Source organism: Cucumis sativus, chromosome 1, assembly GCF_000004075.3.
Source record: "Cucumis sativus cultivar 9930 chromosome 1, Cucumber_9930_V3, whole genome shotgun sequence".
Lineage (NCBI taxonomy): Eukaryota > Viridiplantae > Streptophyta > Magnoliopsida > Cucurbitales > Cucurbitaceae > Cucumis > Cucumis sativus.
Genome location: NC_026655.2, coordinates 28,555,587 through 28,582,643, shown reverse-complemented (window position 1 = coordinate 28,582,643; position 27,057 = coordinate 28,555,587). Strand labels below are relative to the sequence as shown.

Here is a 27,057-nt window from a genome sequence, read left to right as displayed (position 1 = left end):
TATGAACTTTGGAGATGATGACTTCAATGAATTTATGAGTAAATAATCTATGATATTACTAATTATAAATGATACATTGGCTAATATATAAATATACTCTAACTAATCATAAAATAAACTAAAACTCAAAATATTTTTAATATTTTGAAGTTTCTTTCTTTCTTTTCCTAAATTTTTAAAACATCAGTCTACTCCAGGCATTTCTTGTACATATGAAAGAGGGAAACAATCAATAGCAATATTCACCTCTTATAAGATGGGCTTCGAGTGAAGCCGATTCTGAGAATGTTCAACTTGAACTGGATTCTGCAGAGCGTGGCCCTTCTTTATTTGTGTCGGTCGAAGGACTGTTTCCTCCATTCTCTGGCATCGATCTGTTATTTGATTCTGAAACTGGGCTATTACCCCCTACACTACTGGACTCCGGACTGCTGCTTTTTCTAGCATCTCTGGTTTCAAGACGTTCCATCATGCGTGATACTGTCGCTATGCCTGCATTGACTTCTCTTCTAACTTCAGAGCCAATATCTGACATTGAAGTGTTGCGAGAGAACAATTTCTCCTTCCAACCTTTTGTGCTCTTTGTGATTGAATCTTTGTATCTAAAAAGAGGAGCAAAATAATCAGAAATTACACTTGGAAAAAATGAAGGCCATTAAGGCATGCATTACAAACCTCATTGACATAGCATTAAATCGAGACTTGAGAGAATCCGAGAATGATTGCAATTCTGATGGTCCAGCTCTATCTTGATTATTGGGCACTGGTTGACTGGAAGATCTCCTAAGGGTGGGGAAAGGGTGGTGACATTGCAACAATATTAATAGACGATCGATAAATTCTATGACACATTGCAAATTAAACGGAACAAACTCAAAAAATCCAGCAAACAATGAATACCTTTCACTCGAAGGAGATCCAAGTTGGCTAGCAGAAGCTGAGCTGGATTGAGGTGCTGAAGGAGAAGACTGATCAGTTTGCACTGGAGATACTGAAGCATTGGATTGTGGGGCCTCTTCTCCTGCAGGTGGAGGTGGTGATATAGAAGCTACCATGATTCTTGGGGCTGCTTCACCTTCCCGATCATCACCAGAAGATGGAGAGGTCGATGAAGAATTGGGATGGGAAGAAAACACCAAAAACTGGGGACGGCCATGAATTCCTGATCGATTTCTGTGGCTTTCTCTTCTAGCACTATGGCGTGCTTGTCCCATGGCAGCTGCTGCAGCTAGGTGTTGGAGTATACGCTCTTCAAGATCAGCATCATTAGCACCAGCCGGCAGCTGCATTGAGAAAAGAATGTGTCCTGACTTAGATTTTGGCACCCATGATTTACCAAAATTAGGCTAAACAGCATATTGGGTACATACATGCTGTAACTCGAAGTCACCAAGTGTCGGATGTCGAAATATTGTTGAGTTTCTAGCTGGATTAAGTCTAAAACTTCTCTCTTGTTCTACAGCTTCAAGCAACTCCTGGCTGCAGAACCACCTCATATTAACAACCTTCATCTGCTTCTAAGTTTAAATGAAAAATGATACAAATATGAAATTGGTATAAACCTGGTTGGATCCTTCAGGCTAATAGATTGCCAACACATGGGGCATTGGGAGCTTCTCTGACACCTATTTAAAAATGAAACAAAAATAAACCTATTTGAACCAATCAAATCTAGATTCAGGGCATAACCTTGACACAGCAAACTTCTTTGTAATGCAGAAAATAATGAACTTTATCGCAGGGTTCTCCAACCGAAAGGTAAATGATAGGTAGCTAGAGATTAATAGATCGTATATGACAGGTTATGCACCCAAGGAAAAGGCACATATCTGAGTAGTAGTCATACATGTACAAATTAATTTTTCTTCTTTTATGTTGTCATCACCTTGACCATTGATTTTTGGTACCAAATTCTGGCATACTTTATCAGATTTTTCTTTAATAGCTATGGTGGAGACTTTCTGTCTGAAATGATTAGTCTCTCCCCTTCTGTTGGAAAATGTAGAGCACTTTGGCAGGGCCGGAAATATTTACCATGTGGGGTATTTGGCAAGAGAGAGGGAATTGAGAATTTTCTAACTATTTTGCTCAATGAAAAAAAGATTTCAATTTCTATCCAAATTGTTTCATTTTGGTACCAAGGCTTTTCAGTTCACAGTGTTTTAACCATTTTTGTTATCACTGCAGAGGTTTATATGGTTTCCAAATTTCTTAATGGAAGGCTTCTTTATAACTACAAAAAGAATAGACAAGCAAATTAGGTTTTTGGGACAAGGAGTAGGTTATATAATTTTAGGTTATTTTAGTTGGGTTACAATAGTTTTTGTTTGGGTGTAGATTATTTTAGTTTGTGTTATAATAGTATGTGTTTGAGGTGTGAACTATTTTATTTTGAAAAGGAAATAATAAACACTATAGCAAAGAATAAAAAGATGATGAGTGTAAAAGAAAAAAACTGTAGCAAATAGTAATATGGTAGTAAATTGAGAGTTTTGAAATAGTATTTACAGCAGCTAATTGGGAACTTTTAAATAGTATTTACTATAGCAAAGAGGCGGTTATTATAATCTTATATAATCCTTGCCCCAAACACCCCGTGATTAAGGCATAAACCAGCTGAAACATATATTTTTAAATGAATCGGTATATTTTTATGCATCTCAATGATATTATTCGAATCGGAGCAACGAAGGGCAGAATCTTAGTGGATTGTGGCAGCAAGGCCATCCTGCCACTTACAATACCCTGTCGCATGCATCTCAACGATATTGCAGCTCATCAATTGAAGTATTTTATCACATTTAAAGAAAATTCATTATTTACTGAATAGAATGGGAACAGTTTTAGGACTTGGTGTCATCTATAATACAGATCTTGGCAACTTTTAGTCAAGGATAAGATACGTATCTTCTATACAATGGAGGGCTCAAACAATTATATGAAGCATTTATCCGCAGAAATAAAATTATATTTCCACTTGAAAAGTTACCACCTAAACTCTAGTTTAAGAAACTTGATATTTTAAATCTTCCTTAAAAAGTTCTCATGTCTTACAAACCATAAAACTGAAAGAAAACAAATCCCAACCATGCCCTACCACCATAAAGTATCATGGGGCGAAAAACAAGAGAAATAAATAAACAGAAACATCCCTCTCAATGTAACAGTAACAAGACAGATGGTCCAGGGAATTAGAACCACAATGCAAGCAGCCTAAGAAGCAGATAATGAACTAGCCAAGCAAACTCGGTATTAGTTAGTAATCCCAACGATTAGATATAGCTTGGTGTTCTGATAGGAAACATGTTTAAATGATCTTTTTTCTCCAATGATGATTAGTTTATTGTGTTTTTATGCAAATAGGAGCAAGACAAAGCTCCCTAAAAAGATGATAGTTGATAGTGAAATTCAACGTTGGCTAGCAGAAGTTAGGATACAAGTCTAGAAGGCTATTCTAATCAATTTATAACTTCGGTCCACAGAAAACACAATAAAGTGCATGAACCATTCAAAATGATATGAATACTCACTAGATCTTGCCAAAAAAGGTGTGGTAGAAGTTCTCAGGTGTTGTTCCAAGTTTTTGTTAACTCAATCAAACTCAAAGCTATTGATTTTGTTCTACTTCCATGCATGACCAAGCACATATTAAAAAACAAACAATACAGAGGTGCCTCTTCTGAGTCTTGTCTTAAATATTTATGCATTAATGAGAAAGTTATCAAAAAAAAAAAACCAAAATTTTTAAACCAACGAGAGTATCAGAAGAGGAAGCATAAAAATACAACTGAAAAATCAAAGGCCCCTGTAAATCAAGTAATAGAGACTTGATTATAAACTTATAATGGTGCAGGTTTTCTATTAGAACTGTGGAGGAGGTTAGGTAAGTTCCATAAGATGGAGTCATAGTTGAAAGTCCTTACCAGAGAACTGTTTTGAGAAAGAAACGCCACAAAACTGGTAAAGAGAATACAACAATCCTAGATGAAGGAAGCTTTTTCCAATGATAGAGCTTAAAGAATAGGGTACAAGACGTGAGAATATGAGAACCAATCTGATGTAAAAATCTTAGTATTAGTAGTCACCTGAAGGCAATCTCTAGATTTCCACCATCCAACAAACTATGGTTCATCTTTTACTCTAGGAAACAATCCTGTGATAGATACTATGCGTCTCTTTTTCTTTTCTTCATTAGAGGAGAAAATCTCATTTGAGATTCAAGATGTTGAAAACACATATATTAGAGATCAATTGCAATCTACACTCAAAATTGACTGTGCAGAAAAAAGTGAAAACACACAGAAGAGAAAATAAACGAACATACAAAAAATTTAGGCAATGGCAAAAGATATTGACAAAACTAAGGCAACAGCAAAAGATGTTGACAAAACTAATAGCTTAACGATGAAAATCAGAGAAATATTTGCTGAACAGGTCTGCTAAGCTATTTTGCACTTAATTTTCTAATATGGTCACATCAAAACTGTTGCTGGTGATGATGGAACACTAAAATAAGCTTCAAAGAACCAGGTCAGTATTGTACAGGAGCTAGGAGCCTTGTCTTGTCTTGAAATCTATATCTAGTAGCCGCTTTTGAAAATTATATTTCATTGCAATTTGGAATTTTACTTAAAAGAAAACGTATTCATGCATGCTTTAATCATCACATAAACTACATCGCCTTTGTACTCAAAATTCTGGTTGCCAAATATATCAAGTCAATTTTGTAACATTCCAAGCAGGCAGTGCTGGGTTAATCCCACAAGAATTTCGTTCAATCCTGGATTTTCTTTTCTAACCAATATCCATGAATGGTTATTATTAAGACCATGAGTAAATGGTTCAGTCCAAGAATCTTTCTACCACAATATACATCTCTTGAAGTTAACTTTCATCCTCACTATTTTCTTCAATCATCCAAGGAAAACACGCACATAGAAAGTGATCTGATGACCTTTACTCTCATCTCAATATTCTGGAGACAATATCAGAAAACTCAACATCATTCCTCAAAATGAAATGATATCCTAATTCTTAATGCCCACCATCTCATCCACTGGAAGCAATCACCTGGATGTCCAGTATATGTGAGTCTTAACAATGAAAGAAGTAAGCCACAAAGCTTACCAGTTTACAACTTATATATACTACCATCGCCACTATCATGCACTGGCAATCTAGCACACTAATCAGTTGAAGAATTGTCAATAAAAACAGACCCAGATTCCTTAATCAGTCTTCAACCCCTAAAACCTAGGAAAATCCTTCAACGTTGCATTCCTCTTAATAGCATTGAGAAATTCACTGCTCAACAATTCAAATATGCAAGATTCCACTTACATGATTTAACAAACCTTTGCAAATCCAAAACTTCACTATGATTTTTTTTTTTTTTTTACCTTTTTGGAGGAAAGAGGAAATGAGATACTCTTTGCAAGGGAATGCCTTGTGATTACAAAATGGTGTATGGTGTATCCATTGGACTTAGACTCGCATATTCTTTTTTTATTAATTCCAAAAAGAAACCACAACGACTAAATCTGATATTTCAAAAAGATATTGCAAAAAAAAAAAAAAAAAAAAAATTACCATTCAAGAACGCACTGCAGATGGAACTCGTGTTTGCAACTCGTCATCTGAACAAAATATAGCAAACTAAGTAGAATAGAAAGCACCTGACTTCCGATTAAATATCAAATCACAATATACGTAATACCGTTGAAGGATCACTGTCACAGAAGTTTTCTAGACATATACTGCAAGCATCATCACAAGCATCCTGGATTCCACCTTCGACAAAAGCAGCAGCTGATGTCAAATGCGCTTCAGATTTCTTAGTTTCGTCCATCGTGGGAGACTGTAAGAACAAAAAAAAAACTTAACAAAAAAAAAAAACAATACAAAAAGCACATGATCTGGTGCTTTATATATAAAGAAACTTAATAAGGAAATGATATACAGTAGCATCAAGTATAATTTAGAGATTTGACTTACATTACCGAGAATTAAATCACGCACATACATCCAACACAAACATTCATAGAGAATCGAAGAACAAAAAAACTTAAAAGCACAAATTTCCCGAACTGAACGCCAAAAGCTGGCACCAAAGAGAAGGAACAGGCAGAAAACAAATGCAAACTCAGAAAAATTGTTGCACACTACTCCACATCCGGTTACTCCATGAAAAAACAAGATAAGAAAAGAAAAAAGAATATATCCATCCGTGTCCCCTTTATCCTCCGAATAACAGCCAAGAAAAACGGAATCCGAAAAAAATGAAGAAAAAGTAGGTAGAAAAAACAAAAATATTCCAAGAAAGAACAATCTTCATCGGAAAGAGAATTAAAAGATAGAGACATCAAAATCAACAAAAAAGAAAAAAAAAAAAGGAGAAGAAGGAAAAGAAGAAGAAAAAGAAGAAGAAAAAGAAAAAGTCAAGAAGAGAGAAAATTGAGAAAAGGAAATGAGAAGAGTACCTCCATGAGCAGTGGGATGTTGATTGGATTGAAATCAGTGAAACCCTAGGGAAAGGAGGAGGAGAATTGAGGGTGGGGAGGGCGGTGGTGGAGGTGGAAGTGGAGGTGGAAGTGGAAGTGGCGGTGGGGGCTCCGGTATTGACTTGGGAAAAAGCAGGTGATGAGAGGTGAGTTTGGGTTTGGGTTTGGTCGGTCATGGGGTGGGTTTGGGTTTAAGAGCTTTGGAGGAGTGAGTTCTTAAGGAGTTTAGTAGTTTCGCCACTCGCTTTCGCACCAATGCCCCCATGCCTCTCCTTATTGTTAAACCCGTCATTTGCTTTCCAACCCTTTTTTTTCTTAAATTTTATTTTATCTATACATCTATTAGTTCTTGTTTTGGGTTAATACTCTCATCCTTTTCTTTTCTATGGAGTTGGAGGGTATAAAAATCTACAAAAACCTCCAAATCAGTTTACTTAACATACTATCCTAATTATAATATATGACCATTTAAAGAAGAATAAATAAGTATACACTAATCTCATGTAAATATAACAAAATTTATTTGTGATAGACTTTAAAAGACTCTTATGGTATTACAAATTTTTTAAAATGTTATTATAGACTTAATTATTTTGAACCTAATTGTTATATTTGTAAACTATCTCATGTAAATAATATCTTTTAATATTTAAAAATTATAACGTATTCTTTTATCATTTTAAATTATTTTTTCTGTTTTATATCTTTTAGAAAATATTTATTCACTTTTATATTTTGTTTTTTATTGACAATTTTCATGTATATGTCCATGTCAAAATCTTAAACATTTTATATGCTTCAATTTTGTATATTCTTTATTTAAAAAATACTCTTATATTGTTGAAATTTGTAACATTATCTAAGAACTTTTACAAACATTTTGAATTTCTAGAAATTCTCTAGAATTTTAGACAAAAATCGAGTTATTGTGTGTTAATAACTTAAAACGATATGGTTTTTTATTCTTTTTCTATCGCTTTCACATCATTTCATTTTTCAAAATTTCATCTAAAATTTAAAAGAATTTATATTTCAAAATGTTTTTAAAACATTAGTGAAACTTCAAGGGCAATATAGTTTCATGAACAGTATGCCTATAATTATTCATTTCAAATCTCTATTGGGATGTTCAAAATCAAAACCTTCACCTTAAAGATGTGAACAATATAACCTATTGTATATAATAGACCATTTTTATATTATTAAATAGATATTCATTTTGATTAGTTTCAAAATGTCATATGTCACTTTTTCAGACTCCATCTATATTGACGGGTAGGAGTGTTCAAATAATCTGACAACCTAAACAACTCGACTATGTCCAGCTCAAATTGTAAGGGTTGGATTGAGTTAGTTTTTATTTTGGGTTGGTTTAGGTTCGGGTTACATTTTAAAATATATGAGTTGACTCAACCCAACCCGAATTTCTAATTTATTAAAATATTATTACAACTTTTAAAAAAGGAAAATTGTCAAAAATATAACATTTTAACAAAATATTTACACTTCATAGAAAAAATAAGTAGATTTACAAAGTGAAACAGAAAGAACATACCTCAAAGTTGCATTATAAAACGAGATTGATTGTCAAATGGTATAATTAGAAGAAATGTGTCGACTTTGATGAATATTTTGCTCAAGGTTGTCAAGATGTCTTTCATACGTGTAGTTCTATGTTTGGCAGCTAGTCTTGACCTAAAGGTTGAGTAGATTGATGTTAAAATTTCTTTTCTTCTTGTAGATTTAGATAAAGCTCGTAAGCTCGAAGCGTTACATAATTTGAGTTTGAAAATAAAAATAAAAATTAAAAGAAAAAAAAACCTCTCTAACCTACTGTTTATTCCAAAGAAAAAAAAATTCCACTCCATATATGAACAATAAGTAAAAAGAATCCATTTTGCAAAGAATACTTTTTCAAAGTTTGAATTTTCCAACTTCTTATTCAAAAGGTTGAAATAAATTTTATTCTGGTTTAAACTTGAATAAAAAATATTATGAATCTCACCTTTTGTTTTCATGTATTATTTAATTGAAATTTGTCATCTACGTATCTTTTATTCTTGACTATTAATTGTGACTTGACATAGTCCAAGTGTTTTTCTTATTAGAATAAAAACTTTATCTAATCTCAACTCAAAGTTAATAAGTTAATGTTTGACCTAACTTATTATAAATGGGAATTATATATAGATTATAGTTCGATATATTACAATTTTTAAGATCATAGGTTCAAATTTCTAACTTTAAGCCGTGTTTGATAGATCTCCAAATAGACACAAAAAAGGAGAGGATATGTACATGAAATATTGGACGCTATATGTAATTTACAATTATTGAATCATTAGACGGTTAAGATAGCAATAATTGATACATCATTTACTAAGATATTCTTAGATGGATTGTGTCGAACTCAATTAATCTAAACCAAAGTTTAACTTCTAAAGTCCAAATTGATTTTGGGATGGTTAAAAGTGATTTAAAAGAAATCTTAACCGCTTTTATTGTTTAACAAATTCTTAGTAATTCTTTTTAAATCACTTTTGAAATACAAGTTCATTTCATTTGTTGTACGACATTGTACTTTACCCATAGGGCCCCTCGAATTCAAGAAGAATTATGAATCTTATCAATGATAGCTACAGATAAACTTTTATCACTGTTTATCAATACCAGTGATAGAAGCATATCAGTGGCTATCAATATCGATTATTGATAAAATCTGAAAATTTAGCTATATGTTGTAAATATTTTGTTAAATTTGCTATTTTTGACAATTCTCTTTCTCTTTGTATATATATTTCAAAAAAATTCGAATTATCATCTCTTAACTAATACATGTTTGAAAGTGATTTTGAAATTGTTAAAATCACATTTCCAACGTACTTTTAATCCCTAGAAAAAAGTTTAAAACATTTTTCATACTATTAAAAAAATCAATTTTGAATGATTAAAAGTATTTTTAAGACGAGTTTAAAGATGGCAAAAGTGATTTTAGCCATTTTACTATCAAACATGTAAAATTATCATTACTTAGCACTTCATACATGTCACTGAAAATAGATAGAAAGATTCCAAAGAACTTGTCAATAAATCCACTTGAAATTTCATATAAATGGTTTGTTGTTTTTTTGTCTTTCTTTTGAAAAATCAACCATGAAAAAAATTGAAAAAAAAAAGGAGAATATTAATAAATCGAACAAAAGAAAAGACTCCAATCAAGTTATAATGAGAGCTAACAAATAATAACAAAAAGTTTCATCACCGACACTAAAAATGAAGCACAAGAAGAAACCAAATATCACAAGGGTCCGTCCCCCTCTCCACTCCTCTACTGATATAGAGTTCTTTCAACCACCCTTCCAGACCCTACAAATTGTACGTGCACTACTTGTCACAAAAATCTCCCTCAACCACTGATACAGAAGCAACTCCTTCATTATCGTCCTATACTCCTTGCCTCTAGCAACATCTAACAAAGTAGCTCCAAGAAATGATTGAGCAAAATAACAACTCCCAAGGGCATGATCCAAGACTCTCTCTTTCCTATATCAAATAATGTGACAAACCCCCCTCCCAAAAAGATCCCTCTCCAACTTATGGAAGCATGGACCAAGTGAGAAAACAACCTGTAAGCAATCTCAATTTCAACTCTCATATATCCAATCAAATGACCGGTCTGCAGCCAAGCCAGTCTATCTGTACAATAAATGTAGTAAGAAAGTACATATTAGAAAGAAGAGGGCGAAAAATAATAATGATAATTCCTTCACCTAGCCAATGATTTTAAGAAAAATCGGTATAAATATCAACAAGAAACACTATAATCTTACATGCAATGCAAGCTTAACTGCGCAACTTTTTTAGTAGCCACTTTTTTCTCAACCTCTCATCCAAGTTCATAAACATCACAGCCCTTTTTTCATCAAAAGAGAGAAACTCACATGCGTCGAGGATCAGATCCTCGTCCAACCCAGGCATGGTTTGAACAACATCAAACACTTGGTCTAAGCAAGTTGGCCTGTCTGACAATGCATCAGCTATTCGAGCAACGTTAGCAGCCATGACACTCACTATTTGCACAATGAGATCATCGCTGCATCTTCTCTTTAAAGACTTTCGTGAATGTGAAGAGGAGGATGGTCTAGTTCCTGTTTGTTGAGATGAAGCCTCCGTGCTATCAGAACCACTGGAACCATTACCTCCCCCTGCATCATCATCTGATATCCCTACTTGGGATTCTGTATGGTTGTGGTTGTTCAAAGTATAGTCCTTATCGTGTTTTTCAACTATTGACCATCCTTCAGTTTTCTCCTTGTTATCAAAAATCATACACAGCTCATAATTTGTAATTCTCAATTGACTTGGCTTGGAATTCCCGCACATCAGGGTGTTCCTGAAATGGATTTTAGAAAGCACTGAGCGAATGTGCAAAATTTCACATGTCCTGACTCCTCACCGCATTAAACAATAATATGAAATGATAAAAGGAAAAGTAGTATATGTAAGTAAAAACTTTTTCCATAATGAATTTTCTCTTGTTCTGGAAGTTGTTCCATAATTCCATTAAATCGGTGTCGAGTCAGTAATATTAATAAAAATCTTTGAATAAGAGGCAAGACACAAGTCTTCTGACATTAACTAATGAAATTGATAAGATGGACTCTAGGTATTAACTGGTAAAACAATCCAATTTGGACATATCCAAAATGTTCTTAGATCAAGAGTATGTGACAAATAAGAAGATAGAACCTAAATGCATAGATAATAGGAAAACCAAATTACAGATAAACCAAGTGTTCGAGGTACTTAAACCATCCCTCTCTTGAGCTCTTCTGAGAGTACTGATAGAGCTTATTAGTAAGACTATGGTGGTAATTAACTAGAGAGGTGGTTATGGAATCTGACTATATATCAAATATGAAGGAATGGGGAAGGGATACTATTTTGTAGTAAATTAGAGCTTAGGAAAGATCTTAAAAGAGTCAGCACGAGTACCTTGAATTACTTGTGCTTATATTGTAATTTCTCTAGATAATGAATCTTTACAGTTTTCATATATCTTTTGCGTTTAGATACCTAAGAGATCTCTCCGAAGCCCTAATTATTCATTCAACAAGTTATTGATTAGCTTTCTACATCTCACCACCTCTATTTATAAACTGAGTACTATAACAACTTCCCTAACTAGTTACTACTATACCCTTCATATCCTAATAATGCCCTAGTGACATTCCTACCAAAATGCTCTTTGCCAAACAATATCTCAGTCCACATATTCAGATACACTTTTCTTTTCCTTTTAACTATTTTATTTTAGATATGATTGGGAAGAGATGTAAGGTTATCGAGAGATCTTGGAATGAGAGGTGAAGTTTGGCCCATTTCAACACCTCTTGCTAGGCTTCCCAACAAAACAATTTTACTGTTACTTTGATTGTGACACACATCTCTGGCATTTATAGCTTCATCTACAGATAAATCCAAATTATCAGCAGCAGCATTGAGAGAACTTCCAGATGGAATGTCACACCCAGCAATAACACACAATTCATCATAGTTTTCAATGATCTTCCCTCTAAATTGTCTAGTATCCGGGTTTCTATGTTCCAATTATAGGCAAGAACCATTTTGAACACCGTCAATGAAGAATGAAAAAGGAAAAGAAAAATCAAATGCATCTTTATTTTATAGTCATTGACCGCTGAAAGATTAACTGAAATAGAATATACCTCAATAGAGACATCCCATACTGAGTCCTTTGCAACTAACATCTTTTGCTGGTCATCCCATTCAAAGTCACCTTGGTCTAACAGGTCCCTTAGCAAACCATACTCTCTTTTCCATGATTTAAAACGATCCTCAACTTGATCTTTGGTCAATTCAAGAGCAAACATTTCTCTTAAATTCAATATAGCTGCATCATATACAACGGGATTGAGTTTATTATCTAACATGCCTTTGTTCCCAGGAATCACATGCTGCTTGAGAACTCTTCTGAGGCAATGGTCCATTTCACTAGTCCACCCCAAAGAGTTCCCTTCACATCCAGTTTTTCCATCGTTTACGACAACAGGGAAATCCAACACCTCCATATTGTAATATCTAAAGGAAATGCAAAACTGATCATAGTTTTCAAATACTCTACCACAAAAGCTTTTGGCCTCAGGATTGATCTACATGCAAAGAAAATGATAGCAAATTGTTATTCTGGAGCTAAAATTCAGGTAGAATACATCTTTTAACGTGTCCACGGTATTTCAGATCAAATAGAAAATGAGAATGAAGCAGCATAAATTTCAAACATCACGATTGTTCGTATATCAAGATTTCACCATTTAGCTTCATTAAACTGGTCCCTTGTTCATGACATTTGATGATATGCCTTTTCTTGCAAAAGGACTTAGAGAACATCAGGAACTTTCTCTAGACTCTTGCTACCTTCTCAATGATATTAATCAAGTCTTTCATTTATCATGTAACTCATTCCAGTTACCTGCTACATATCAGTTTCAAACATAATTCCAAAGTGATATATCAGATCATAAAAAATTCTCTATGCTCTAGTTGTTGTCTTATGAATAAAGGCAAGGGAGGACCAACAGCACTAATTATTTCGTAGTAGGAAATTTTGGAAAACACCTTTTTCCTTATTTTGGTTGTTCATGGGAATTTGGAAGAGCACCAAACATAAGGTTTCCAATCGTTTGGTGGACTAAGATTTAAAAGTAAAGCCAACATACGGTGGATCAGTAGTATAAGAAAATATTTTTGGACTTAAGCGCAAAATAAATTGAAATATCTATGAGGAGAAAATAGTTAAGGTGCTTCTTCATTCTTGTAGAGTTTTAAATTTTGTTTGTTAACCATTTGGTTTTTTAAAATTAAGCTTATATAACTAGTTCCACCCATAAATTTCTGTGTTTTATTATCTACTTGTAGTTTTTAAAAATTGTTCTTGTTTTTGAAAATTTAGCAAAAAAAGGTTATTATCTACTTGTAATTTCAATTGTTCTTGTTTCTGTGTTTTATTACAACTAGTTCTTGTTTTCAAAGAGGTGAAAACCATATTAAAGAAATTGAGAAGAAACAAGCATAATTTTTATATAAAAGAAAGCCAAAATTGAAATTATTATCAAATGTGGCCAGACCTTAATGCTAAGAGAAGACATCCTACTAAAGATTTTTGTAACCATTACTTTTTCCAATTCAAGCCAACAAAAAAGGAAAAAGGATTCCTCACCACCTTAGTATAAGTGAGAGGTAGAATTTCTCATTTCACTCCCGTATTGTACATCTCTTTTGTGGCTATGAACTATCTCTTACCTCAAACCAAAAAGGAAAGGAAAAAAAAAAAGAAGTAAATGTTTGATGCTAGTAATCCAAAGAATAAGAACACGATCAAACCAGCCCCTCTTATGGGCCTATTTTTCGTGTGCCCGTGTATTTCTTTTCATGATTCTAAATGATTCATTTCACAAAATAAACAGTAACAACAACAAAAATAAAGAACATGATCAAATGCATGGAATTCTGCAGATTTTCTACTTACCTTGATATAATCATCCCATACTGAGTCCTTAGCAATGATGACCTTTCTTGTTTTGTCCCACCTGAACCCATCATGAGAAAGAAGATCTTTCAGATTACGATATTGCTTCCTTCAAGTTTTTAGCCTGTTTTTAATGTGTTCTTTTGTCAAGTTCGGCCCGTATTTCTCATTTAAAGCTGAAACAGCTAAATTTAGTACCCCACGTTGTAAAGATTTATCAAGTTTGCACCCCTTCGTCACATACTCCACGAGAGTCCTCCCAAGGTAATGATCCATATCACTAGTCCATCTTAATTTCTTTGCCATCTTATCATTAGTCCGAGCGTCTAACGCAATCAAAGAGCCTGAACTATCCTTGCCTTTTGTCCGTATTTCTTTCACTTCTGCATCATCGTCTGAAAAGATTGATATTGCTCGCTCACCCATGATAATACACCATTCATCATAAAGTTCAATAAATTTTCCACGATACTGTCTGGCATTAGGATGTGCCTATAAACCACAGAAAATTAAGAAACTACAATATGTGGCAAAACCAAAAGTAGGCTCATAAATTAACATCAAAGAGGATGATATTTTACCTTTATGTAATTGTTCCACACTGAGTTTTCAGCTGCCACCATCTTTTTTGCCTCATCCCATTCAAACCCTTTATGTGCAAGAAGCTCCTTTAAAATATGGAACCGTTTTTTCCAAGTTTTTAATCGACTTCTGACATGTTCTTTAGTTAAACCATCACCAAGGTTTTCATTCAAGACTTGAAGAGCTGCGCATTCAACAGGCTTCCATGCGCCATCAACCTTACTTCCTTCTTTTTCTTGCTCGACAAGAGTTGTGGCAAGTAAATGGTCCATTTTAGTAGTCCAAAGCAGATAATTTTGTCTCTCCTTCCTATTGCAACTGCCAGGCAGGCTCCCAGGCAGATACAATTTCTGATACATTGCTAAAAAATGTGCCAATTTAAATCTATAAAATAGTTATCTTCATTGATAGTAACCATGGAATAAGCAATAAACTAATCATGCATTTTTCTTGGACTAGAATAATTAATCATTTATCAATGTAAGATTTCACTCAAACTTAAACAAAGATTCACTTGGCTCCAAATAATTAAGACCAAAAGAAACAAACACTTACCAGTTCTGAAGGACCTAGTTCTAGTTCCTATCTTCTCTAATAATTTGGAGTATGATCCTTCTCCTTTTATTATCTATTTTTAATTTTTAATAAGAAAATGAATGTCTTGTTCGCTACCGTTAAAAAAGAGGGAAAAATAATAAAAAGAAACCAGCTAACGTTCAGGGTATATCCTAAATGTAACCACACAATAAGGTGCCATCAAAGACAAAGGGCAAAAGCCAATAGCATTAGATCTGACAACTATGTACTTGCACTAAAAATGTCACGCAAGGAAGCAGGAGCTCTTGAGTGGAACATCATAAACCTTAGGGGAGTGTTCGGACATTTGTAATAGGATTGGAATGCTTTGTAATGTAATCCAAAAATTATGTTTGGATTGAGCGTTTGAGCTCAAATTGTAATATTAAACTCATTTCGTTTCGTTATTTTTCAATTAAACTATATTTTCCATCCTTTTCAGTTTTTATGATTTCATTTTTGTTTTACCCTCAATTCAACATGCATTCCAACATTTCTCCGATTCCCAGTAATCATGCTTCCATTCTAACTCTCCAAACACCCCTAAAGGCATACTTGAGAGGGGTGGGTGATAAAAGGGCATTTTGATGGAATGACATTTGCATACAAAATCAGTCTCCATCCCAATGATTTCCGCAGGTTTTAAATTTTCAGGACAAAACAAAACAAAATTTGTATTTTTCTGCCCTTTTGTTTTGATATTTTCCATTTGATTTTTAAATTAGGAGTGAAAAAGCCCTTCCTCTTTGGGTCTATTTAAAGAGGTTAGGATTTGTTAGTTAGCTGTGAACAAACGCTTTCGCTTTGGGTCTATTTAAACGGGGCACTGTTGTTGTCATTTTCTCCCCGTTTTAAAAGTACTTCTCCAACAATTCTTAGAGTTCGGTTGGATTGAATTAACAATACATTTTCTTTTAAACGTTTTTTTTAAATCAGTTTAAAATTTGAACATTTACATATTTGGTTTAATAATACATTTTTTTTAAAACATTTTTTTTGAAAATGAGTTTAAAATTTAAACATTTACATGTTTGATTAGACTTTTTTATAAGTGTTTATATATAAATTTTGTTTGATTTGTCAGGTACTTAACACTAATTACCATAAAGAACTACTAAACATTATGACATAATTTCATAAAAAAAAATATATATATTTTGATTTTCTAAAAGAAAAATATACTTTGAAATTAATGGCACGATCTCCTGAAACTAAATTATTTTAAAATTTTAAAATTAGTGAAGTTAAAACCAAGCATTATTTTTTTTGTATTACATAATTTTATTTTAGAAGTAATAGTATATTGATATTTAAATCATAATTATAAAACTAAGCTAAACATACAAAATTTAGTATGTTAAATCACCCTAAATCGAACTCAAACGCACATGGAAGTGAAGAACAAAGCTCAATTATTCACGAAGCAAACAGTAAGTAATAGAGACAACATGCTCACAACAAGGAACTTGAGAACAAAATGGAATCTTTAATAATGTAGGAAGGCCCAAATAAGAAACAAAATGGAAAAACAGGAAGAAACAAATTACGTAACCTTATTTGAGAACAAAGTCAGAAAAAACAGAGTGAGAAAACAGCTTGTGACAAAAGAGATAACTAAAAGTACTCAACAAAATATGAAAATGGAGAATGAACACAAAAGCCTGAGAAAACCATAGAAGACAGAGTAGTGAGAGAATGCAAGAGCTGAAAAGCTAAAATAAGAGAGTTTTTCAATTAACTAGGTTGGATATTAAATTTACACGTGTAAAGTTTTAAGTAGGAGGTGGCAAACTAAGAGAGTTTATGCATGACTAAGTTTGTTTAAGAGCTCTATAAATAAGAGAATTTGGATAAATTAGGAGAGGATGATGAGAATTTTGTTAAAATGTTGAAATGTTGTTGGTTTAGCCACACGAGAAGAGGCTTGCGAGAAGAAGAAGAATGACTTCTTTAGTAAAATTTTGTGAGTGCTTTTCTCTCAAATAAATTTATGTTAAAAACTTTATTATGATTTCTATTTACTGTTTTGAAAGAAGAATTCAAATGAGAATGTTTCAAAGAGATTTATATGAAAAGTTATGTTTTCAAGCATGATTTATAGTGTTAAAGTTTGATTTTATGACTATAATTTCAATACTATAAAATGGTTTTCAAACCCTTAGTTGTTTCTTTGAGATAATGCTAACTTTTATGTGCACATAAAGAGTCAAGACCGGAGTGTACGAGCTACATGGTGATAAGAAGCTGGTTTATGCATTGAAAGGAGCGTATAAAGCTTAGCGACCTGAGCAACAAGGTCGAATCTGTATGTTCTCGGATGTTGTTGATACAGTAGTCTAAACACGAGGTAATGAGACAAAGCGTAGAGAACGATTTAGGATTCTTAGCGAAATGAAATGATTTGTTAAGCATAGAAAAAGGTTTACGCGAAATGAAATGTTTTTTCGGTATGTTTAAATGATTTGATATTATTTTTGCGAAATGGTTATGAAAAGATATTGTGAAAGATTTTCATAAAACCTCATTAAGTCTTTTAGACTTACGTTTTAAAAATTTTTCTTCCAAGATCAGACGTTTAGGCCAAGTAGAGAAGAATGTTGAAGGATTTGCGGCAAGGTGATTCAAGGCATTTTGGAAATGGTTCAACATTGGTTATTTGGTCAAAATATTATAATTATGCATGAAATGTTTGTTATTAATAAAGTATATATTTTGATTTGTAGTTATTTTGTTTGGCGTTACATTGACCATCGTTGCGTTTTGAGTGTTGTTAATAGTTTAAAAGGAGTTGAGAATAAGATTTGCGATAAGAAAATTTCAAGGTTGTAACTAATTCAAATCCTATTTCCACTACGTCGGTGTTTTGGTGCAATCCAGTTTGGGGTGTGTCATATATTGAATGGGACTTTCCACCCATGCATACTTCGTTGACAGTGTATGCGTGCACTTAAATCTAACATACCTAAATCATTTTGCCATTTATACATCGAGTCAATAAGTGAGATTGTGTCGTGCTCATGTTGAATCACCTAGATTTGAATAAGTGAAGTGAAGATTGTCAACAAGGGTGAGTATTTTCTTTTGTATTTTTACTTTTCTTATAAAATAACATGCCCAGGTTAAATATTACGTATTCTTTGTGTTATAGTTAAAAACAAAATTGAACAAACGCACAAGGCAATCAAGCTCTTTTACTAATATTCGATCCCTTCACATTCGAGTACGTAGGGATATCCTATACAATGAGTTTATAACTTTAGTAAAAAAAAAAATACGTCATTAATTGTTGATGCCAAGTTTTAGTCAAGAGAAAACACCCTAACCTTCATGTGAGAACAACAATAAATTTGTAATTTAAGGTTAGAGATGACTTAAAAAAAAAAAAAAAGGTCCCATAATGCCTAAGTTACTAAGAGTACTAAATAACACAGATGAAGATGAAGATGAAGATAAAGTAACGATAATCTATTTATAAAGAATTTGATCTAGAGTTTTAACTTAATCGCCTACTATGATTATGATACAAATTTTGTAGTCCCTAGCAAGATAGGATTAAATCTCATATATACTATTCTATATTATATTATCTTGATTTTTGGCTCTACCGTCCTAGATCAAGATTCGGTCTTAATTTTTCGTTGCTTTGAAAAGATGCTTTCTTAAAAGTTGATAAACTATAAATAGATAGGTCTTGCCATATGCATATGATCCCTTCTTTTCTAACTACGGTTTAGTCCAAACAAGTTCTTATCAAACCCCCATTAAATTAAAATTTTAAGGCCTATATCCTTCGTAAAGGGGACACTGAGAAAGAACCATTATTCATGTAATTGACTTTGTAGTAACTTTAAATCAATAATAATAACCTTTTATCTATGAAATATTTGACATATCATGTGACACATTTGACACGCTTTATTATTTAACCTTTAAATGCATGTCACATATTTAACATCGCCTATTTTTTTCCCCAACAACAAATGGAATGAAGAGAATCAAATCTCTCAAATCTTAAACTGGGGACATGTACATTAACTACTTGAATCATGTTTAAATCGACGTTGACATAAACTATGAAAATTAGTAGCTCATTCTTTACACAAAATCAAAGTGGTATAGATTTCGTTAAGCTAAAGATTTCATTTAAAAATTGTTTATGCACCAAATACTAATCTCCATATTATTAATTCAACATCTACAAACTTTTAGATTGAATTACGTAGGTTATTATAATTAAAATCATGAATATTTTTAAATGTAAACTTAATCAAGAATCTAAATTAATTCACTTTATAACAATTTAGTCGTTCAATGAAAACAAGTTTTGCACAATTTCTCAAATCAAATTGGAAAAGAAGTGGTATTAAGCAATAAAGTTACGTCGTAACATTTAAAGATCTAAATGGATACCCTATTAGGTTCGAGTGATTTTTTCTTATTTTATTTCTAGTGCGAGTGGTCCTTGATTTGGATGGAGTAAGGCCAAGGATTAGTTTCTCCATGTGCTCCCCTTTTTTCTTAAGTTGTTATATACACTATCTTTTTGGCCCTCTCTTCCTACATTGGTGAATTATGTCACATTACACTATTTTGTTCAATCTTAATTATCTTACATTTGTTTTAAACTCTTAGAAACTCTTCAAGCTATAGTTTCGAGAATTAACTTTTTTTTAAAAAAATGTTTTAAATTATTAGCACTATACTCATGTGGTTAATTAAATAAAAAGTTTAAAATCTACTTATGTTAATTTTGATACTATTTTCAAATGTGAATTTAGCTCTCTTATCTTGACGTATACCAATAATAGAAATAGAATTGATTAAATATTTAGACATATGTGTTCTAAAATTTAACAAATCAAGGCCTTGGCCAAAATATTATTCTATTATAAGTAATACATTGTTTATCATTAAGGTTTGAAAGAAGAAATTTAGTTCATTTTCAAATTGACACATCACTGACAAATTCACCATTTAGGTCAATAGCAAAATATATTTAGAAAAAAAAAACAGATCATAATACCTTTTTTTAATATTAGAAATATGACCAAACGACTATTAAATAACTATCAAACAACTATTGAAGAGTTATCGACTTTTAAATTTTCTATTTTTGCAATTTAGAAAATACAGTGACATGATTCTATTATCATAAACTTTTAAAGTTAAAATGTGGATTTTGTAATTATTCAAATTTTAATTTTATGAGAGTTCTAACAAATTTCGATTTTAATGTGAACGCGACTTTTTAAAAATATATAATATATTTTTTAAAAACAAATAACAAAGTTCAACAAGTCCTTTTTATCTTGTAATTTAGTCAATATTAATAATGTTTAACTTTAATCGGTAGTTCATATATTCAATTTGTTTGAACAGAATTAAACCAATTTGACATTATTAGTCTAACCAAGTTAGATCTTCAGAACTTTGGCATATTGAAGTAAAAAATCTATACCTGCATGCACCGATGGATTTAGTATAGATCCATGGTGGTCCGAGCTCCACTCAACTTTATTGTCTTTATATAATATATATAAAGAAAACTAATTAATGTTTAATATTGGTAGATAGTTCAGTGGTAATTATGCTAAGTTCCTTAGTTTTCTGGATCCGTCACAGCCTACGTGTTAAAAAGGTTCCAAAATATAAGTCATAGAAAACTTTTGGAACAAAATTGTCAAAGTTTGAAAAATAAGATGTAATGTGAAATCATGCATTTTCAAAACTTTAGAAACAACAAATTTGGACCTTATTGGTAATCTCTCGTCATTAGTTTTTATTTGAGAATTAAGCTTAACATATAATCTTTTCATCTCCAAATTTCTTCTTTTCATTATTATCTAGTTTTTAGTGATATTGATAAATTTTGAAAGCTTAAAAAAAAAAACAGCTTTTTAAATTAAATTTTGTTTTTGAATTTTAGTTAAGAATTCAAGCAAGTTTGATAAACGAAAGCTAAAAACAAAATTGTTATTCGATGGAGGCTTTGTTTTCGAATTCAATATGCTTTGTTCTCACTCATGTGCTAAAGGCTCGTTTGGTAACGTTCTTGTTTTATATTTCTCATTTCTTGTTCTTTTTTAAGAATAAGAAGCGAGACTATGTTTGATAACTATTTTCGTTTCTTGTTTCTTGAAAATAGAAACACATACATGTTTGATAATTATTTCTTATTTCTCGTTTCTTATGTTATTTTTTCCTAACATTTCTCTTATTTTTACAGTTTAAATATTATTTAAATATGTAAAATAAGAAATACATAGACTTTATTAAAAAGATTAAAAATAATTATAAAACATTAACATTATCAATACACATAAGTCAAGTTGCAAAATTAATATTATAATATAATAGTTTTTCTTATTCATATATTGTTAATATATTCTCTTTCAATTAATTTGTTTTAAATGATGCAACTCAATTATATTATTACGTAAATGTTGTAGTTCTAAAATATTAAAGATAACTTAAATGCTTATCTTAATAATCTATATAATGTAAAATTCTAACTAATTTTGAAGGCACCAAAAATAATAAATTTAAATTTAAAATAACATATAAATATATATGTGACAAATTTTGAAATCTAAGACTAAAAATTATTTAAATAAACATATTAAAAATTTAAATTTGAAAGATCAAAATAATATATAAATTTAAATACTGAACCATTTAAAACTGAAAAATAAATAATATATATTTTAAAAAATTAATACAAAGTATACGATAAATATAGCTCGAAAAAAATTAAATTTGAAATTTGAAAATCAAATAATACAAATATTGAAAAATTTAAAATTAAAAAACTTTGAAACCTATCATTATGAAAGATTAATAAAGAAAGAGAAAAAATCAAATTAGAAAAAGATTAATAAAAAAGGAAAAGAAATTCACAAAAATTAAAGGGTTTTTTTTTTAATTGAACAAAGTGCTAAAATAATTACCCAGTATAGAATAATTTTTTTAAAAAAAAGTTCACGACGTGAAATAACAAAAGTAACCCGCGATTAATCAGTCACACATGTGTGAAATAACGATTTTGTAAGTCTAAACGATCTTATACTATTGTACTAGTCTAAACGATCATGTACCCTTATACTCAATCTAAATGATCTTGTACTAAGTCTAAATGATTTTGTATCAATTCTAAACGATATATTTGTAATATTGGTTTATTTTTGTTTATTTGGATAGATAACTATTCATTTAGATATTGATACACGATCGTTTTGATCATGTACCAATGTTGTTTAGATCTTGTACTAAGAAGAAAAAAGAAGACGAGAGATGAAGAAGAAGGAACAAACTCTAGAAGAGAAAGAAATTCTAGAAGAGAAAATTAAGAAATCAAGAATAAAAAGTAACGGGAATATAAAGAAAGAAATAATAATAAGAATAAATTATAATATGAAGAGGAGAAGAATAAATGGCAAAGAAGAAAAAAAAAAATAAATGAAGGATGGTCCACAATATTCAAAATCAATAAAGAGCAAATATGAAATTTATAAAAATCAATGGTTGTTTTATAGGCTTAAAATTTTTGTTATACGGACCGACTGTAAATATTTTTGGATTTTGTTACATTTAGGTAAATTATCTAATATTAAACATATAAATGTAAAAAAGTGAATAAAGAAAGAAAAAAATTAAATTAAGAAAAATAAAATAAAATCACCAAAGTTGAAAATTGAACCCAAAATCTACCGCTTATGAATGATTAAATTATAGATTTTAGACATATCTCTCAACCACGGAGTCAATTACAATAAACTACTTTCACAAATAAGCATGAAACTAGCTCATGGTTTCTCAAATTTTACTCAATTTTTAAGATACGTATGTTATTTGTTATCAAATAGATCCTACTAAAATTTTATGACCGTAGGATGTACAACTTATTGGAATGGATAGTAACTCATCTAATAAATAAATGATGCATGTGAAACTAAAATTAGACATAAACAAGGTGAATGAATATAATTTTTTCTCTAAAAAATTTAAATTAATATATAACCTCTAACTTTAAATTTGAGGGCACAAATATTATATTATACGGGTTAATTATTACAATAATATTTAGACTTTAAACATAAAGCACTTAGAGGCTAATTTGAGTTTAACTCACTAAACTATCATTACCCTTTCAAAATAAAGCAAAAGATGAGTAAAATAATTCACCATCAACATCCACTAAGATAAACTACTACTCCTCAAATCTTCATATGGGTTTTTCCTTTTTTGAGTTGCACTCAAATTTTCATTGTTCAAATTTACCCATCAAAACAACCAACAATCTTCCAAATTCAACAAAGATTTGACCTTACACCCTTTGATGGCCAAATCCTTACCCTCTCCATCTTACTTCAAAATTCTTATATAAACCACCATCACTCTCACTTCTCAATTCACTCTCTTCTCTACTCCCAATCACCTGACTTGCCTCTTACTCCACCGCCTGGTTCCGCCCCAACTTCCCCGGTAATTTACAATTCTTCAGATCTGGTTGCCACATTTCATTTCTTGCTTATATTTAATGTGGGAATTTTCATATTGGCGTTTCTTCGAACTGGGTTTTGCTTTATGATCACATTCTTGTAGCAAAATGCCATGAATCTGTTATTTGATTCGGTTTTTTTGGAGATCGGTCTAGCTTTGTGGCCATATTCTGGCATTTGAATGCCATTAATCCGTGATTTGGTTGAATTTCACTTCCGATCCAATGTTTATGCTGATCTTGACATCTTTGCATTCAATGCAGAGGAGTTTTGTTTCGATTTATTACTGATCTCATCTTACTGATCTTGATTTTTCTATACTTTTATGTGTATGTGTGTATTTTCTTTAATTTCGATGCCAATTGGACTATGTGGTTAACTTCAGAGTGTTGTTGTGGGCAGGGTAAAGATGAGGGAGATTCTCCACGTTCAAGGAGGTCAGTGTGGTAACCAGATCGGATCCAAGTTTTGGGAAGTTTTGTGTGATGAACATGGCATAGATCCGACTGGTCGATACACTGGAACCTCTGATTTGCAACTTGAGCGTGTAAATGTGTACTACAATGAGGCTTCTTGTGGACGTTATGTTCCTCGAGCCGTGCTCATGGATCTCGAGCCTGGTACCATGGATAGTGTGAGGACAGGTCCTTATGGACAAATCTTCAGGCCGGATAATTTTGTTTTTGGGCAATCTGGTGCTGGTAACAACTGGGCTAAGGGCCATTACACAGAAGGAGCAGAGCTCATTGATGCTGTTCTCGACGTTGTGAGAAAGGAAGCCGAGAACTGCGATTGCCTTCAAGGTATTATCTCTGTCTCAGATCATGTGCTTGATTAGATGTGGTTGCTTGGATCTAATGAGAAGTGTTTAAGTTGAGGCCTTTAGATTTAAAATTAGTCGTTTTCCTACTGTGCCCTTTATTTTTCATTTCTGAATGTTCATGTGGGATGAGATTTTAAGACATGATTGAGAGTGTCAATAATGGATCCAATACTGAAGTGCATTTTACTCCCACGTGCCTTGAATCTTTGTTTGAGTTATAGTATAGAATATTATTAAACTCTTTCAAATAGTATGGTCTCTTCTGTGAAACAACTTCCAAAAGTGCCAAAAAGTGTGTTAACGTCTTCTTTTGTTTCTTTACCTTTTGCTTTTAATACTGTTTTTAAAAAAGTGTACTTGGGTATGTGTAGTGTTAAGCACTTCTGAGCGTAACTTCCTAATGGCTTTGCTTCTTGTAAGGAAAGGTCTTGCCAAAGTCAATGAGATCCATAGTTATTTATTAATTAGTTAATCTGTACATCAGAAGACGATTTTTCTTCATTTTCTTACATCCTAAGATCTGAGCCTTTTCTTCTTTATTGACGAGACATTTACAACGAACCAATACCTGTTTTCTTTATGTCAGTTTGTTTTTGTTTCAACTTTCATTAAGTGTTCTTAACTCAGTTTACTTGCTTGGCATTTTTTGTGTTCTCATAGGTTTTCAAGTGTGCCATTCCCTTGGTGGAGGAACTGGTTCTGGAATGGGCACTCTTCTGATTTCCAAAATCAGAGAAGAATATCCAGACAGGATGTTGCTGACTTTCTCTGTCTTCCCTTCACCAAAAGTATCGGATACAGTGGTCGAGCCCTACAACGCAACGCTCTCTGTTCACCAGCTTGTTGAGAATGCAGATGAGTGCATGGTGCTGGACAATGAAGCATTATATGATATTTGCTTCAGGACTCTCAAGTTAACTACTCCTAGCTGTAAGTATGGTTGATATCCATCATTTTTTGACAGACGAGAACATAATGGTGGAAGAAGCTGATTCAGTAATTCAAACTGAAAAATCTAAGTTACAATATATGTTTGTTTTCTTCCAAACATTCAACTATGGTTTTCACTTAAATTAAAAGAAACACCTGAATTTCTAGTCAAATTCTTTTACAACTTGGTTTGGTTTTTTAATACATTTGTAGCCGATACTTATGGGTGGAATTAGTGTTTATAAGTTTAATGGTTGACCAACACTAAAAATCAAATGGTTACTATACATACCCTTGGTTATTAAAATCATGAAGACAGATTGGCATTAAAGTCAATCTAATCAAAGACATGACGGCCTAGTGTCCAATAATCTTACCTGAAACTTGAGATTAGAGCTGCATCTTCTTTTACAAATATACTCTGGAGCTTTCTGCTCCATTTTATTTTTTCTCTTTCAAATAGGAACTTGCAACTGGCTACATGTTAAATGAGTTGTAAGATATGTTCGTTAATTAAAGATACTTTATTAATGTATCAAGCACTGCCTATAAAACTTCACAGCTCTCGAAAGCACTGTTAAGTTTTTGACTTCTTTGCTCTTGAAACAGTTGGGGACCTCAACCATTTAATTTCTGCTACAATGAGTGGTGTGACATGCTGTCTCAGATTTCCTGGCCAGCTCAACTCCGACCTCAGAAAACTCGCTGTCAATTTAATTCCCTTTCCTCGTCTACACTTCTTTATGGTTGGATTTGCTCCTCTTACCTCACGTGGATCACAGCTATATAGGGCATTGACCGTCCCAGAGTTGACGCAGCAAATGTGGGATTCTAAAAACATGATGTGCGCTGCAGATCCACGCCATGGTCGATACCTCACTGCCTCTGCCATGTTCAGGGGCAAGATGAGTACTAAAGAAGTTGATGAACAAATGATCAATGTTCAGAACAAGAATTCTTCATACTTCGTTGAGTGGATTCCAAACAATGTCAAATCCAGCGTTTGTGACATTGCTCCTAAAGGACTTTCCATGGCATCAACCTTCATCGGAAACTCAACCTCCATTCAGGAAATGTTCAGGCGTGTAAGTGAGCAGTTCACAGCCATGTTCAGGAGAAAGGCTTTCTTGCACTGGTACACTGGAGAAGGAATGGACGAAATGGAGTTCACTGAAGCAGAAAGCAACATGAACGATCTTGTTTCCGAGTATCAACAGTACCAAGATGCCACAGCTGATGATGAGGAGTATAATTACGAAGAGGAAGAAGAAATTCCCGAACATGAGTAACTTCACTATCTGTGAGTAATCTATAGTGTATGATGCTGCTGCCTATATATATCTATATATATATGTGGTATTAGTGTTTATTGTGGGCGTTTCCTTTTTTCTCTTCTCACATGTTGTGTCAGTATGGTGTTTTGTTTGTAATGTTTAGAGTTATGCCATCTTCACTTTGTAGTTGAAGTTGTGAAGTAGTGGGGAGAAATGAGGAGCATTGGTGTTTGTATGAGTTTTCACTTCAGGATTATCAATTGATTGTTTGAATGTGAACTTACCAGATCTTACGTTAATGCTAGCAATTGGTCCCTTCTTTGCT

General features: G+C 32.3%; 4 protein-coding genes across 5 annotated transcripts; 1 reads left to right on the top strand and 3 right to left on the bottom strand.

The window, feature by feature from the left end:
* On the bottom strand, positions 1–6,771 carry LOC101221841 (E3 ubiquitin-protein ligase RHF2A). 2 transcript variants are annotated; one of them, XM_004139020.3, is made up of 8 exons: positions 6,480–6,771; positions 5,717–5,857; positions 5,590–5,636; positions 1,563–1,625; positions 1,371–1,479; positions 901–1,283; positions 676–783; positions 1–602 (listed from the first exon to the last, which is right to left on the bottom strand). In XM_004139020.3, the coding sequence occupies exons 1-8, from the start codon at positions 6,483–6,485 to the stop codon at positions 290–292; spliced, it is 1,170 nt and encodes a 389-aa protein (XP_004139068.1). In that variant the 5' UTR covers positions 6,486–6,771; the 3' UTR covers positions 1–289. The 2 variants fall into 2 exon arrangements, with proteins under 2 accessions (XP_004139068.1, XP_011660171.1); XM_011661869.2 differs by lacking the exon at positions 6,480–6,771 and adding an exon at positions 5,995–6,200.
* A 2,947-nt stretch (positions 6,772–9,718) lies between these two features.
* On the bottom strand, positions 9,719–13,249 carry LOC116403204. Its single transcript, XM_031883792.1, has 2 exons — positions 12,230–13,249; positions 9,719–10,893 (listed from the first exon to the last, which is right to left on the bottom strand). The coding sequence occupies exons 1-2, from the start codon at positions 12,590–12,592 to the stop codon at positions 10,837–10,839; spliced, it is 420 nt and encodes a 139-aa protein (XP_031739652.1). The 5' UTR covers positions 12,593–13,249; the 3' UTR covers positions 9,719–10,836.
* A 655-nt stretch (positions 13,250–13,904) lies between these two features.
* Positions 13,905–15,027, bottom strand: LOC105434526 (uncharacterized protein At2g29880). Its single transcript, XM_031880327.1, has 2 exons — positions 14,631–15,027; positions 13,905–14,541 (listed from the first exon to the last, which is right to left on the bottom strand). Exons 1-2 carry the CDS (start codon positions 14,988–14,990, stop codon positions 14,161–14,163), a joined length of 741 nt encoding a protein of 246 aa, XP_031736187.1. The 5' UTR covers positions 14,991–15,027; the 3' UTR covers positions 13,905–14,160.
* An 8,440-nt stretch (positions 15,028–23,467) lies between these two features.
* On the top strand, positions 23,468–27,057 carry LOC101221614 (tubulin beta-6 chain). The gene is made up of 4 exons (XM_004139019.3): positions 23,468–23,688; positions 24,108–24,508; positions 25,189–25,458; positions 26,068–27,057. Exons 2-4 carry the CDS (start codon positions 24,115–24,117, stop codon positions 26,745–26,747), a joined length of 1,344 nt encoding a protein of 447 aa, XP_004139067.1. The 5' UTR covers positions 23,468–23,688; positions 24,108–24,114; the 3' UTR covers positions 26,748–27,057.